The 15709-nt window shown below is 39.3% G+C and overlaps 1 protein-coding gene across 2 annotated transcripts in view; it reads right to left on the bottom strand.

Moving 5' to 3' along the window:
* Positions 1–704: 704 nt before the first annotated feature.
* NAPEPLD (N-acyl phosphatidylethanolamine phospholipase D) overlaps positions 705–15709 on the bottom strand; it is a 32450-nt gene continuing 17445 nt past the window's right edge. For both annotated transcript variants that reach the window (XM_074942526.1, XM_074942525.1), the window contains exons 2-5: positions 13883–14195; positions 8103–8749; positions 4259–4373; positions 705–1467 (exon numbers count right to left, since the gene is read on the bottom strand). In XM_074942526.1, coding sequence (XP_074798627.1) covers positions 1339–1467; positions 4259–4373; positions 8103–8749; positions 13883–14179 — 1188 coding nt within the window. In that variant the 5' untranslated portion in view covers positions 14180–14195 and the 3' untranslated portion in view covers positions 705–1338. The remainder of the gene's footprint in view (positions 1468–4258; positions 4374–8102; positions 8750–13882; positions 14196–15709) is intronic.

Here is a 15709-nt window from a genome sequence, read left to right as displayed (position 1 = left end):
ATTTTAGACAAGTGAAAAGTTCAGAAGGTGTAGCTACAATGTATTAAACCGCTAACAAGAAAAAAAGTGGGGGAAGTCCACCCTGAGACAGTCAACCTATGGAAAAATTTGTCAGAGGATGTTGTGAAGGCCAAGACTATAACAGGGTTCAAAAAGGAACAAGGTAAGTTCATGGAGGATATGTCCAGCAATGGCTATTAGCCAGAATGGGCAGGGATGGTGTCGCTAGCCTCTGTTAGCCAGAAGCTGGGAATGGATCACTTGCTGATTACCTGTTCTATTCATTCCCTCTGGGGCACCTGGCATTCGCCACTGTCAAGAGACAGGATACTGGGCTAGAGGCTCGATGGACCTTTGGTCTGACTCAGTTTGGCCATTCTTATGAATTTAACATGCAATGCACTCCCAGAACAAAAATATCCATACCCTGCAGTCAGACTTATGTTTTGGTATAACTAACAATCCTGTAAGTAGTATAGCAACTTTTTACAATGAAATGTGAGGGAAAGTTACAATTTTGCTGGCAATAACAACTTTATTTTGTAACTCAGTATGGCAGTTTGATACAGATGCATTTTGCCAAGTTTTACAATACTGCACAAATTTAATCCCACAGCATGCTTAGTAAAACCATATGGAAGCTGTGAAAAGTCTACCATCGCCTGTATTTGAGATAATGCCATCAGTACCCCTGCTTATTTGAAAAAAAAAAAAAAAATACAGAAATAAAAGGCTGAATCATGACTTCAGATAGGAGCAAAATGAGTTTATGTACTGTACCTGACAAGGAAAACCAATCTCAAAACAATAGAAATATATCTGATAGAGTAATTTTAAAATAATGAAAGAGTACAGATATCCTGGCCAGCAGTAATAATTATGCATTAATGATGCAAATCTTAAGTAATATAGCTCTTTAAAAAGGCACATTTCTTTAGCTCACTTTTAAACTCATTTTTAGTTTCTCCTGAAATGCAAACATACAGGCATTTAGTAAAATCAGTATTTTACTTTAAACATGCTTTCATAACAGTTGGAAGACTCCACCCCATAAAACCATATGAAAAAATTAAAATAAAGCATTTTTTTTGGTTGATGTACATAGTTGAAACAAGGCATTTATAGACAGTCTTGTACATTAGCCAGTGTTTAAATCATCTCTCAATATGCCATTCAGTTTATAAGCAATTGTGTGATCAAGCAGGTATACAATTTTTACCTCTGAAATTAACAAACCTGGAGTGTAAAAATCCAGTACAAATTTTTAGAAAGTTTCATAACCCTATAATGAAATTATCAATCAAAACAAAGCTCAAAGAATTGCCAGATTTTAAATTATTATTCAAATCCATCATCGTTTATATTCAAGTCTCGTGATTCGCCATGGTGCAAGACAAAGAAATCCTCAGGTTTCAAGCCATATCTTTCAAGGGCTTCGTTCAGTTTAACTGGAGGATCCAAGTAATACTGGGGATGGAGGGGAGAAAGAGATACAATACCAGCATTAGATAAAAGACGGCTTTCAAGCTCTACACCAGTGGTTCTCAACCTATTTATGTGGCCCACAATGTTATTTGGACCACATCCAATAGTACCTCTATGGGCCTGATGATGGCATGTGGGCTGCAGCTCTGTGTTGACTGGGCCACAGGTTGAGAACCACTGCTCTACACAAACTGTTTGCCCATTATATCTAAAATGTAATGTGTACCAGGTGTACATTTTCTGAGATTAGGTGAACATGAAAGTTTTGAGGCTTACTGGAGTTTTTTTTGTTGTTTAAAACACCCCACTGAAATTATACAATTAGTAACAGGCAACAGCTGACCTACAATCTTTACAATACTAGCTAAATATGGATCTATCACTCAAAATCCATACTACCTCACACCCTATTTGATAAGAGTTCTTAAATAAACCAGGACCAGCTCACTCCTGGCTTGGGAATCATGGGGATTCAGTAGATGGCACTTTCTTTCCCAATTTTAGAAAAATGCATTCCCTGTCATATCATTAACAAAAAATAAAGACTTCCCTCCCCCATTTAAAGGTTATTCAGTTTAATTGTTCAAGCAAGCAAATTGTCATTTCAGTGCTGTCTGCTGTGAAGTTGCTCCATTACATTTTTAAAAATAAATTTAGATAATATGAACTCTTCATCTGAAGAAGGTATATATGCGCACAGCATTTCTAGGCAATGCTACCTTGAATACAAAGCAAAGCATGTTTTAAAAAAAAAAAAAGGCTTAGGGGAGTATTCAACGTGTATTCAGAATAATGAAAAAAGCACTTCTTATACCTTGGATACTAAAGGCATAGACCAGAAGGTGGCCAACCTGTGGCTCTTCAGAAGTTAATATGCGGCTCCTTGTATAGACACCGACTCTGGGGCTGGAGCTACAGGCGCCAACTTTCCAATGTGTTGTGGGGGTGCTCACTGCTCTGCCACAGGCCCTGCCCCCATTCCACCCCTTCCCACCCCCTCCCCTGAGCCTGCTATGCCCTTAATTCTCCCCCTCCCCCCCAAGAGTCTCCTGCACACCACGAAACAGCTGATCAAGAGGTGCGGGAAGGGAGGGGGAGGCGCTGATCAGCAAGCTGCCAGTGGGCAGGAGGTGCTGGGAGGGGGTTGATGGGGGGCTGCTGAGGTATTACTGTGGCTCTTTGGCAATGTACATTGGTAAATTCTGGCTCTTTCTCAGGCTCAAGTTGGCCACCCCTGGCATAGACTATTCAAGGTAGCCTGGATGTGAAACGCTGTATTAAAGATACTGTGTTTACATATGTTGCAGCCTTAATAGCTCAGTAGCCAGGTTACTAGTTACAAGATAAAATCCATATAGATGTTTTAACAATAATTTTCCCTAAACTACAATTTTACAAACAGTGGCAATATATTACCTATATTAGCAACTTGTTTATGAAGTTAAAAATTGAGCAGTTTAACAGGATATGAAATTGTCAATAAAGTGTACCTCAAATAAACTATAAAAGGAACTGTTAATTCTGCAGGATTAGACAGTTAATCACATTTTACATGTTTAGTAAAGTGTTATATACACCTATAATATTCTAACTTCAGCCTGTCTGCAAATGATACAGCAATAAAAGCAAACTTAGCAGTACACGTGCATCTGAAGAAGTGGAGGCTTTTACCCACGAAAGCTTATGCCCAAATAAATCTGTTTGTCTTTAAGGTGCCACCGGACTCCTTGTTGTTTTTGTGGATACAGACTAATACGGTTACCCCTCTGATACTTAGCAGTACACATTTATTCACATTTCTGCTGTTCCTGATTTTAGTATACCTAAATTACTATCCATGTAACAGAACACTCCCATCCTCCATTCCAGAAAGTTATTTCACCCTGTGACTCAATTTCATCTATAATGGTAATAACCATGATTATCTGTTTTAGTCTTGCTATCTAGCACATTTCTATAATATCTGATGATGTACTATTGTAAATATTTTCTTCCCAATTTGGGGCATTCAGATCTGAAGACCAATTGCAGAATTCTTTATCTTCTGTGTCAATTTCTCTTTCTGGATTTCTAACACAAGCTCTTCTTTGTCCTGTTATCTGATCTAGATTTGTGTCCCAAGTGTTTGATGATTCCAGGCATGGATGCAAAGTTTCAAATGCTGGACTAGAATTATAGTCTCTCTCTTTCTGGGCTTCTCTTATTCTCTCCCTCAACTCATTTGTCATGAATTCTATTACCTGTATGACTTATCTCTGGTCATTTACTACATAAGCAGTCTCATGTCAGGTTGATGCAAACCCAGTACCACAAATCTGATGACAAGACCTGCTCTTTTAACATGCAGCATTGATCTCTCCTGATCAAGCGTATTATGCCTGCCCCTTTTTCAGTGCACCAGTTCCTCTGCCAATAGAGCAAGTATTCCAAATCTGCCTGCATAACAAAAGCTCCCAATGTGCTGATATTTTTTCACGGCCTTATCTTGAAGTATTTGACATCCACAAGAAATTCAGCTTTATTGAGAACAATTTTAGTTCAAAGTATAAAATATTAAGAAAACTGAACTAGTTTAAAAGATTGTAGAATTTAGTCTTAATTAAATACATACAATATGTAATTGGTTATGTAAGGATTAAGGCAAAGTAATCTTATAATTCTGAGCTCTAGATAATCCACTTATAGATGTTTGTTATAACATGAGATGATTAAGCTTAATTACTGTTTCCATACTTAGAAAATATGAATGCATTCATGATCAGCCCAAACTCACCTCATTTGCTAAAGCAAAGGTTCCCCAATGAATCGCTACGGATTTCTTTGTCTGAACATCAATATGAATTCTTACAGCTTCTTCAGGATTCACATGCTGGTATTTCATAAACCATCTAACAAACACAAAATAACTTACATATTTAGTGTAACCTTTTGTATTCAAGATATCTGTTCTTTATTAGGGTTTTTAAATAGGCAAGAGGTGTTAAGATATCCTCATTTAATAAAAAAAAAAAAAGGTCTAACACCGTGAACAAGTTACAGAGACTGTAGAAATCTATTTGCTAGAAATGACAGCAGTATTCCTTCAGCTCAGGGGTGGCCAACCTGTGACTCCGGAGCCACATGCAGCTCTTCAGAAGTTAATATGCGGCTCCTTGTATAGGCACCGACTCCGGGGCTGGAGCTACAGGCACCAACTTTCCAATGTGCCGGGTGGCGCTCACTGTTCAATCCTTGGCTCTGCTGCAGGCCCTGCCCCCACTCCATCCCTTCCCGCCCCCTCCCCTGAGGCTGCCATGCCCTAGCTCCTTCCCCTCTCCCCCAGAGCCTCCTGCACGCCACAAAACAGCTGATTGGGAGGTGCGTGGAGGGAGGGGGAGGCGCTGATGAGCGGGGCTGTCAGTGGGCAGGAGGCGCTGGGAGCAGGACAGGGGAGCTGATGGAAGGTTACTGAGGTATTACTGTGGCTCTTTGGCAATGTACATTGGTAAATTTTGGCTACTTCTCAGGCTCAGGTTGGCCACCCCTACTTCAGCTAATTACAATAGATGTATACAACAGCACTCACATCCATAGAATTTGTAGGGCTATTAGTTCTGTTTATTAATTGGTATTCTTTATAGAGGTGGGAAGTTTTCCCAATATATTCAGCTTAAGGATTTATGGGCCATCTGCTCTGAAGCAAGTTCATGCTATCACCATAATCAATATGTTTGCAGAATCATAGGATACACCAAAAGAAACATGCTTCAGTAGATAGCACACTCCTCTCTGAGTCGGTATTGAATGAACACTTTGCTTGCTACTGGAGGTGCAGTGTTTTGAGTGAGATGTCAAGTCCCAGGGTATAAGGCACAGGATTAAAATTACATTGGTTCAACTTCTAGAATTTGCTATAATTGAATGCGGGCCAATGTCAAAAAGTATGACTAGTGTAGGGGTCAGTGACAGTCCAAGTCTCTCTAAAGGGGAGCACAGAAGCAGATTTTGCACACCAATGAGAATGCTAGCATTTATTTCTGAACCGGGTAGTTCATGAGAAATATTGGACTTTAATCTCACCATTCTGATTTCTTTTTTGCTTCCCCAACCTACCCAGGCTTCATTTCTGACATTTTAGCAACTGTTATCTTGAGAACTGCTAAAGCTAAAAACTAAGGCTGTCAAGCGATTAAACAAATTAATCGCGATTAAAAAATAATAGAATACCATTTATTTAAATATTTTTGGATGTTTTCTATGTTTTCAAATATATTGATTTCAATTACAATACAGAATACAACGAGTACAGTGCTCACTTTATATTTATTTTTTATTACAAATACTTTCACTGTAAAAAACAAAAGAAATAATGTATTTCAATTCACCTAATACACATACTGGAGTGCAATCTCTGTATAATGAAAGTTGAACATACAAATGTAGAATTATGTACAAAAAATAACTGCATTCAAAAATAAAACAATAAAAAACTTTAGAACCGAGAGTCCACTCAGTCCTACTTCAGCCAAATTGCTCAGACAAACAAGTTTGGTTACAATTTGCAGGAGATAATGCTGCCCACATCTTGTTTACAATGTCACCTGAAAGTGAGAACAGGCGTTCGCATGGCACTGTTGTGGCCGGCATTGCAAGATATTTATGAGCCAGATATACTGAAGATTCATATGTCCCTTCATGCTTCAACCACCATTCCAGAAGACATGTGTCCATGCTGATGACGGGTTCTGCTCGATAACGATCCAAAGCAAAGCGGACCGATGCGTGTTCATTTTCATCATCTGAGTCAGATGCCACCAGGAGAAGGCTGATTTTCCTTTTTGATGGTTCGGGTTCTATAGTTTCCACATTGGAGTGTTGCTCTTTTAAGACATCTGAAAGCATTCTCCACACCTCGTCCATCTCAGATTTTGGAAGGCATTTCAGATTCTTAAACCTGGGGTCGAGTACTGTATCTACCCTTAGAAATCTCACATTGGTACCTTCTTTGCGTTTTGTCAAATCTGCTGTGAAAGTGTTCTTAAAACCAACATGTGCTGGGTCATCATCCAAGACAGCTATAAACATGAATATATGGTAGAATGCAGGTAAAACAAAACAGAAGACATACAATTCTCCCCCAAGGAATCCAGTCACAAATTTAATTAATGCATTTTTTTTTAAACGCGCATCAGCAGCATGGAAGCATGTCTTCTGGAATGGTGGCCAAAGCATGAAGGGGCAAATGAATGTTTAGCATATCTGGCATGTAAATACCTTGCAATGCCCTCTATAAAAGTGCCATGTGAACGCCAGTTTTCATTTTCAGGTGACATTGTAAATAAGAAGCACTCAGGAGTATCTCACATAAATGTAAAAAAACTTGTTTGTCTTAGCAATTGGCTGAACAAGAAGTAGGACTTAGTGGACTTGTAGGTGCTAAAGTTTTACATTGTTTTGTTTTTGAGTGCAGCTATAAAAAAATTCTACATCTGCAAGTTACACTTTCACGATAAAGAGATTGCACTACAATACTTAGGAGGTTAACTGAAAAATACTATTTCTTATTTTTACAGTGCAAATATTTGTAATAAAATAATAATATAAAGTGAGCACTGTACACTTTGTATTCTGTGTTGTAATAGAAATCAATATATTTGAAAATCTAGAAAAACATCCACAAATATTTAATACATTTTAATTGGTATTCTATTGTTTAACAGTGCAGTTAATCGCAATTAATTTTTTTAAAATCACAGTTAATTTTTTTGAGTTAATCATGAGTTAACTGCAATTAATCGACACCCTACTAAAAACCAATGCTTTATCCCATCTGAAAGCTCAGATACCATGTGATGAGGAGGAAATAGATGCCCAGACAAACACATTTTTCAAAAGCTATAAAGCATTCACAATCATGTGAGAACTGAAATCGGGAAAGTAACATGGTAATTAGAATAATATAGGAGCACTGTAAATTGTGTGCATGTAAGAAAAGGGATTTCAGACTGGGTGATCTTTGTGGCCTTTCCTATTCCTACTTTCTTTTCACATTAAAATAATGCCAGGCTGTGTGTATTTTTTCAATAGTTTTTGGGGTAATGTCTGATAAAAAAAACCCACCACATTTCAGCTTCTTTCCCTCTCTTTTCTACATCTTGGCTCTGGTGTACACTTAAAATGTAGACTGACTTAGGTACATCACTCATGGGTATAAAAAAATTCACATCCCAGAGCACTGTAGTTAAGCCGACCTAACCCTCGGTGTAGACACAACTAGATCAACAGAAGAATTCTTCTGTCAATCTAGCTTCCGCCATTCAGGGAGGTGGATTATCTACATTGATGGAAAAACCCCTTCTGTTGATGTAGGAAGCATCTGCACTATGCTGCTGCAGCACTGCAGCTGTACCGCCCGTAGCGCAGACATGCCCTTGCTCTCCCTTATTATTTCCACAGCCTTCAAATCTCTCTTCTGCTCTACAGTCCCCAAAATATATTTTAGACAAGTGAAAAGTTCAGAAGCTGTAGATACGTTAGTATTAAACCACTAACAAGAAAAAACGTTATTTGAAGTCAGTATATCATTTCATTGATATAGTTTACATATCTTTTGGTCAAACCCTTTGAAATTTGCTTACCTTGGCTCATAAGCTCCAATGGGAATAGCTGCAAGATCAAAAGGTCCAAATCTTTTACCTATCTCTTCGAAAGCAACACAGTAACCAGTATCCCCTGCAAAGAAAAACCTATTCCAGGGCCCCAAGACAGACCAGCTGCCCCAAAGAATCTTGTTGTCATCTGTTGCAGTCCTCTTGCACCAGTGTTGAGAAGGAGTAAAGACAAAAGTAACTGCGTCATGACCAGGGACACAGTTCTCTTCCCACCAGTCCAGTTCAATCACATTTTCACAGCCACATTTCTGCATCCATTCTAAAAGACCCAGAGGCACAAACCATCTCAACTCAGTGCCAAAGCGCTCGTTTAAACGCTCTACAGTATTATAGTCCAAATGGTCATAGTGAGTGTGGCTGATCATCACTGCATCTATTTTTGGCAGCTGATCTACTGTGCATGGAGGTCCTCGGAAACGTTTTGGACCCACAAACTGTGCTGGGGAAGCCCGCTGGCTGAAGATGGGGTCAGTAAGAATTACAAGTCCATCCATTTCCACCATAACTGAGGCATGTCCTAACCATGTGACTCGCATACCAGTTCCAGTCTTACCAACTAGTTCAGGGTTTGGAATGAAGTAAGGGTTTAACACAGGAAGCTCTTTATCAAGTTCCTAGCAAAACAACAACAAAAAAGTTAGAAAGCAAAGCACACACAGAACAAAAATCCCAGAAGGCACCAATCACAAAACAAGGCTTGTACTTCGTGTACATCTTTAATTTCTAGGAAACCTGCAAGTAGGTGCACAGAGATACCATTTCCAGTGACTCCCATTCCCAATAGCTTCCTATTAAATTAAAATCATTAACCTTATTTTTAATAATCATTTAATCTTTCTTGTCTTTAGAACATGCTTTTGAGAGCAGGAGAATTAGGCCTGCGGCTCTACAAAGGAAACAATTCAAAGATGTGCTGAAAACAACTTGCAGACTTTTACTGGAATGAAATAGAATTGCTCAGAATTAGCAACAAATTCTGATATCTTGCCCCTATTGCCCTGGAAGAGGATTTTAGTGCTGCTGCTGCTACTACCACCACCATCTCTTGGAGTTTGGCCTTTAGCTTAAATATTAGAGCTATAGCTTGTGGATCTCAGCAACATCCTTCCAGAGTCCCAGCACAGATAGATTTATTACAAGGTACTTATTAGATTGAAGAGACTTTAATCTGCTAGGCGGACCACTAATATGCTACCAGCAGAGTCAATAATTCAATGAATATTGCTGATAATTTTTTTTAAGGAGCTGCCAAGTAGAGAGGTATAATGCAGCACCACTGCTGCTACATTACTTATGGAGGGTTATCTTAAATGTGAAGTCCCATGGAAGCTTAGTTAAAAATTGAAATATGGATTTCAGTTCTACTGAAACTTTTTTGAAAGGTAATGATTAAGTGTAGTTCCCTTCAGATCAATATTCTAATCTGGAACTTCATTGGAGCTGTAGCTGGAATAAAGAACTCCGTTTAAAAGTGTTACAGAAACACCCTGAGTGTATTTTTCTTAGAAGGGAGGTGATAAACATTGTATTATTTGCCGTTAGACATTTATCTCCCTTTCACAATAACTATGGCAATGCTCTCTGAAAAGAAGATTAAACCATATTTGATCCACTTCCAACTGATGAGGGTGCAGAAGAGAGCCCCCAAAATAATTTGAGAGCTGGAGAAAATGCCTTACAATGAGAGACTCAAAGAACTGTAGCTCACGAAAGCTTATGCTCAAATAAATTTGTTAGTCTCTAAGGTGCCACAAGTACTCCTTTCCTTTTTGCGAATACAGACTAACACGGCTGCTACTCTAAAAGAACTCAATGTGTTCAGTTTATCAAAAAGAAGATTGAGAGATGACTTGATTACTTTCATGGCATTATAGTGTTCTTTGATCTAGCAAAGAGAGGATAACAAGAACCAATAGATGGACATTGAATCCAGATGAATTCAAATTCGAAATAAGGCACAATTTTCTTTTTCTCTACCAAGGGAAGTGGTATCATCTCCATCAGTGATATCTTCAGATCAAGACTGAATGCCTTTCTGGGAGATATGCTTTAGCCAAATACAAGTTGTTGGGCTAAGTGCAGGGATAACGGACTGAAATTCTCCGACCTCTATTATATAGGAGGTCAGACTAGATGATCAAATGGTCCCTTCCGGTCTTAAAACCTATGAATTAATACAAAATTATGGAAAGGCGTTAGGGCAAAGAATTTTCAGGTTTTCTTCATAAAACAGAATTTTGTTCTTTGATGTGTTGAAAAAATTTCTTCATGACTGTCTTTTTTAAATGTTCAAATTTTGTACTAAAAAATAGGTTTTTCCAAGTCATTTCATTATTCAAATCACAAGTACTTAAAAAAAAGAGTGTACACAACTTCTGTTGCAATATATTCCATACTAAATCATTTGAATTGCACAATAAGGTAAACAATGAGGTGGATAAAATACACAATCTTATCCAGATTTGGTATTAGCATACTAGTATTACTGTGGTGACATAGTTGCACGATAGATGTTTGGTTTTGTTCCAAGAGCAATGGCAGATGTTTGAAATATGACATTAATGACAAATTGGCTGTGGACAACGATATCTAGCGATAAATATTTACTACTCACTTATTTTCATTTCTGCATTAATGTGAAATCCCCACCTTCCCGCCCCAAATGCAAAGCAAGAAGAAATGCATGACTGGCTTTAGTAAGATTGGTTAATTAGCTTCAGACTTTGGAGCTCAATACATATTGATGCACCATCTGATTTTATTTTAACTGAGATTTGTGGAGCAACACAAATCAACAGTTTACGTTTACAATACATGGTGATTAAAGCCATCTCAATGCCATTTAGAAAAGTCCTTAACAAACCCAGTAACATACAGAAAGTCTGTGGTCTGGATCCCCAGTTAAAAATGGAGGTTTGTTGTAATAATTTAGCAATAGTCTGTAGTTTTTAACAATGAAGTACGTCATGGGTGTCATACAATTCCATATGCAAAATACTGACTGATAAGATGAACCAGTTAAGGGTGTCAGCTACTGAGCATGTTCTTAAAATCAAGGGGTTGCAAACTAGAATGCAGAGGAAGCAGTAGGTTTGTATTAAAGACACGCTACAGCTGAGCAGTGTCAAGGGCAGCATGGAACCCTCAGCTTTAATTTTAAGTAGGCTCAGAAATACTTTATGATTTAATTCAGAGGTGATGCAGACAATGGTGAAGCAAGCAGTGAAATGGCTCAGGAGCTGAGAAGTCCAAATAATAATGCTTCATCTGTCTCTTTGCTGCTTCTGACTCACTTTAGTGACTCTCCTACTGTCTGCTAGTTCTTATTTCACCATCTGAAGTGCAAACTAGGAAATCAGAGTTGGAATGTACAAATTGGGTCAGTTAGCTCTGCAACAGGCATAATATAAATTCCTTCTTGACCTTCCCTTAAGTCAGGAATAGTGATCCTGCAGCTCAAATGAAACAATATTACAGCTCTCAGTTGCACGCGCACACACACACACACACACACACCCCCCAAAGCACTGACCCATGTCATCAGTCATTAACCAGACTCACAAGCTGGTGGTCACCCTTTAAGTACATACACCTCTTTGTCATAGGTGGGGTTTCTCCATAGCGTCTCTTGCAGGGCCATGTGTGGTGCTGTGGGAGCTCCCTGCCTTAGTCCACAAGTTGTGGCCATCTACTCAGAGCACTGCGGTCTAAGCTGTGAACTTGGCATCAGTCTTTAAAAAGTTAACTAAGGATAACAAAACTCAGAATTTGACTGGCTGTGCCTTTAAAGGCAAGTGCTTAGTTGTAGCGCTTGAGGCCAAAGCCCTGACCTGGTCCTAAGGATCTGGGCTAGCAGTGACCCAGTTCCTGCTCTGTCCAAGTGTCACCCCAGACAGCTCTTTAGAAGAAGCAGGGAAACCTTTTAAACTGGCCTGCTGGCTCCCGATTGGTCAGTGTCTTCTCCTTCCTGGCCCTTCTAGGCCTCTGAAGGACTAAATCTTCTTGGAAGCCTGGTCTGAGTGGGTTTTCCTCGAGCAGCCAGGTGTCAGTGCAAGCCAGGATGTGAACTCCGCATAAAATAATGTGGCAAGCCAGAAGAAACAGCTTGAGCCTTTGCAGGGAGCGTGGCGCACACATACTGGCCAAATGCCCTGGGCGTGCATGTTGGATGTTGTGGGACTAGCAAATTTAAAATGGGTTAATTAATCCTGGAGAACAGTGCCCAAAGTGCTGTCAGACCAACTGTCTACAGATTTAATCTGTTCCTTAAATAGATTCCCTACCCCTCTGAGATCAAACAACTCTGAGCCACTACCACTAAAAACGCGATATACAGACTTATTTTCTCATCAGAAGAGCTGTCAATTAGCTGTCTTCACAGTTCATTCATAGATCAAGCAATGAAAGTCTGCCACATGCTTCAGACTGTGAAGCATAAACTCTTATGATTGCCTCCTGGAGCAGAAAAGTTTTAGCAACTTGTACTGGCTCAGAAGTGCATCTCCAATCAGAGGCATTTAAGACCAGTATCCAGTCCTCTTTGTGGCAGGAACTGTATTTTCATTCTTTTGTTGGGGGGTGGGGGGGTGGGAGGGCAGGGGGAGGGTTTGTAGTTTTTTTATTTTTAGGGGTTTTTTTTACATTATGTTTGTATACAGTACTAGCACAATGAAGCCCTGAAACTGACTGAGACCTAGAGGCACTGATGCAACACAAATAAATAATAGTGTCTTTTCCCAATAATCTGACAGTGTCTTAGTATAAATGTTGGCTCAAATTAGCCTCAGTACAAAAACTTACTCTCTCTGAGAGAATCTAACCTAAGGATTGTGGCTGGCAAAAAGAGGAAATTATCATTACAATTTAGTAGGTGTTTTATACCATCCCATAGCTATATAAAGTTTTCACCGCCATTCAAATCATACAGTAACATTTTTATAATTAAATGTCCCATGAGTAATAACTCCAGCTTGAATAATGTAGTGGATATCCTACAAATTGTAGACATGTCCAATATCTATTGAAAGAAAGAGAAACATGCAATAACCTGTAACCATGCGAGTTCAGACAAATGGTGTTTTGGTATTTCCTGAAGTTTCTCTCAACATATAACCTGAACTGGCTAGATTAATCTATTCCAAGTTTATAGGCGTAACACACCAAATTAAAGATTTCACAAAGGTAGAAATGGATGGCTTTTGAAAAGAATAATAAAAAAAATTAAAAGATATGATAAAATAGTGACACTGGTGAGACTCCAAAATCAGTCAAGAGCAGTGGTGGGCAACCTGTGGCCCACGGGCCGCATGCGGCCCATCAGGGTAATCCGCTGGCAGGCCACGAGACAGTATGTTTACACTGATCGTCTGCAGGCACGGCCACCACAGCTCCCAGTAGCCATGGTTCGCCGTTCCTGGCCAATGGGAGCTGCAGGAAGCGGCACGGGGCACAGGGACGTGTTAGCCGCCACTTTCCATAGCTGCCATTGGACGGGAACGGAGAACCATGGCCACTGGAAGCTGCAGGCGGCGATGCCTGCGGACGGTCAATGTAAACAAACTGTCTAGCAGCCCACCAGCAGACTACCCTGGTGGGCTGCAGGTTGCCCACCACTGGTCTAGAGTCTCCAAAAGAGGCCTAAGAAGACATTTTAAAATCCTCTTATTTTAAAGATAGGAATTGAGAGCTCTCAGTGCCCCACAGGATTAGGGCCTATATCTTGGAATAGTAAACATGCAAATAGTTACCTGCTTTGAAGATGGGATGTTGCTGTTATTTTTTTCCACAAGGGCCCATTTCAAAATATTTGGCAAGGATGGAGATTTCCATGTTGTCCAAGGGTTTACAAACTTTCCATCTTTATCTCTCTTTGATTTAGTTACATCTTCCTCTAATCGGTAATCCAGTCTGAAGCTTTTTCTGGACGTCCTAGAAGAGTCACTGCCTCTGGAACCTCGACTTGAATTTTGTCGTTTCCTTACTGCCTCCTTAGGGTACTGGTTACATGCAGTCAAAGGTTGCTCTTCGTCTGCCTTCTCATCCATGTCTTTTGGTGAAGAGCTAAAATATATTTTTTAAATTAATAAATCTTTTCTTTCACTAACATTAACATTCATAAAATTGAAAGCTTTCCACACCACCACAAAAATAAAGCTGCCCTTTCCATTTTGCAATTAAACTTACTTTTCCATACAACTTTACTTTTTAAAACAGTTACAATTACATAGAAAGCTTAAAAAACATGTCTTGGCAAGTAGTGTAGTTCAGGCAGAATCTTCCTTCCTGATATGCATAACTTCAGAACCCAGCCCTATGACATACTAGGTATAAAATTAAAGAACATCTCCCTCTTTATCATTTTGGAAGAGTACCAAACTCCTCCTAAAGTTCATTTAACACCTGATGTAATTTGATCCAGCAAGCTCATCCTTGAGATTCTTGAACTATGAAATATTTTATGACCTGACATCGTACCTTTGTTCTGTAATAAAAACTGCAGTATTATGTAGCAATAAAGATACTTCTGTTTGAAAGACACATCAACAAATAATGCATCTCTGTATAATATGAATAAAATGTACGAACCACAAGAGGTATCTGATGCCTCAAGTTAGCTGTATTTTAGACAATACAGGTAGGCTGAAAATTCAATTAAGCTTAACTGATATACCTGTAATTAAAATAAAGTCAAATGTCTGAAGGACAATCCAAGTCCCATGAAACTTGTCATCCCAGGGATGAGCTGCAGAAGTCTGGTGTCCATTAAATAGGCTGGTTCCTGGACTTGGGAGTCTACAATAGGTCCAATGTTTATGTTTTATTTGCAGCATTTAGTATTTTAGATCTTCAAAGTGTTTTACAAACAGTAGCTTAATTTCAGCAGCACTGTGAGGTTAATAAATATCCTTATTTTGCAACAGGAGAAACAAATTAATTTCCCTACAGCTACAGTTTAAGTCCATTTCATAGCAGCAATTAGAATATGGGAGCCAAGAGCTCTTAACCCATGCTGCATTCACACTATTGTCAGGCTGAACATGCATCCTCTACAGTTTAGGAATTTAGATAAAACAATCCAAACTCAACAGGATTCCAAGGTGGGGGGAAAACCCATGCAAAGTAATAAGTGAGCCCTGGTGTACACTACAGAGTTACAGGTTTCAGAGTAGCAGCCGTGTTAGTCTGTATCCGCAAAAAGAAAAGGACTTGTGGCATCTTAAAGACTAACAAATTTATATGAGCATAAGCTTTCGTGAGCAACAGCTCACTTCATCGGATCCAAAAGCTTAGGCTCAAATAAATTTGTTAGTCTCTAAGGTGCCACAAGTATTCCTTTTCTTCTTACTACAGAATTAGGTCAAATTTAGCCGTGTGAGGTCGATTTTATAATGAATGCATCTACACAAGCAACCCCATTCTGTCAACCTAAAGGGCTCTTAAAATCGACTTCTGTACTTCTCCCCAGCGAGGGAAGTAGCACTAAAATCGACCGTACTGGCTCAAATTTGGGGTAGTGCGGACACAATTCGATGGTATTGGTCTCCAGGAGGTATCCCAGAGTGCTCCAATGTGAC

This window comes from Natator depressus, chromosome 1 (assembly GCF_965152275.1).
Source record: "Natator depressus isolate rNatDep1 chromosome 1, rNatDep2.hap1, whole genome shotgun sequence".
Lineage (NCBI taxonomy): Eukaryota > Metazoa > Chordata > Testudines > Cheloniidae > Natator > Natator depressus.
The sequence above is the reverse complement of the archived record's forward strand: the minus strand, read 5'-3'. Positions and strand labels throughout refer to the sequence as shown.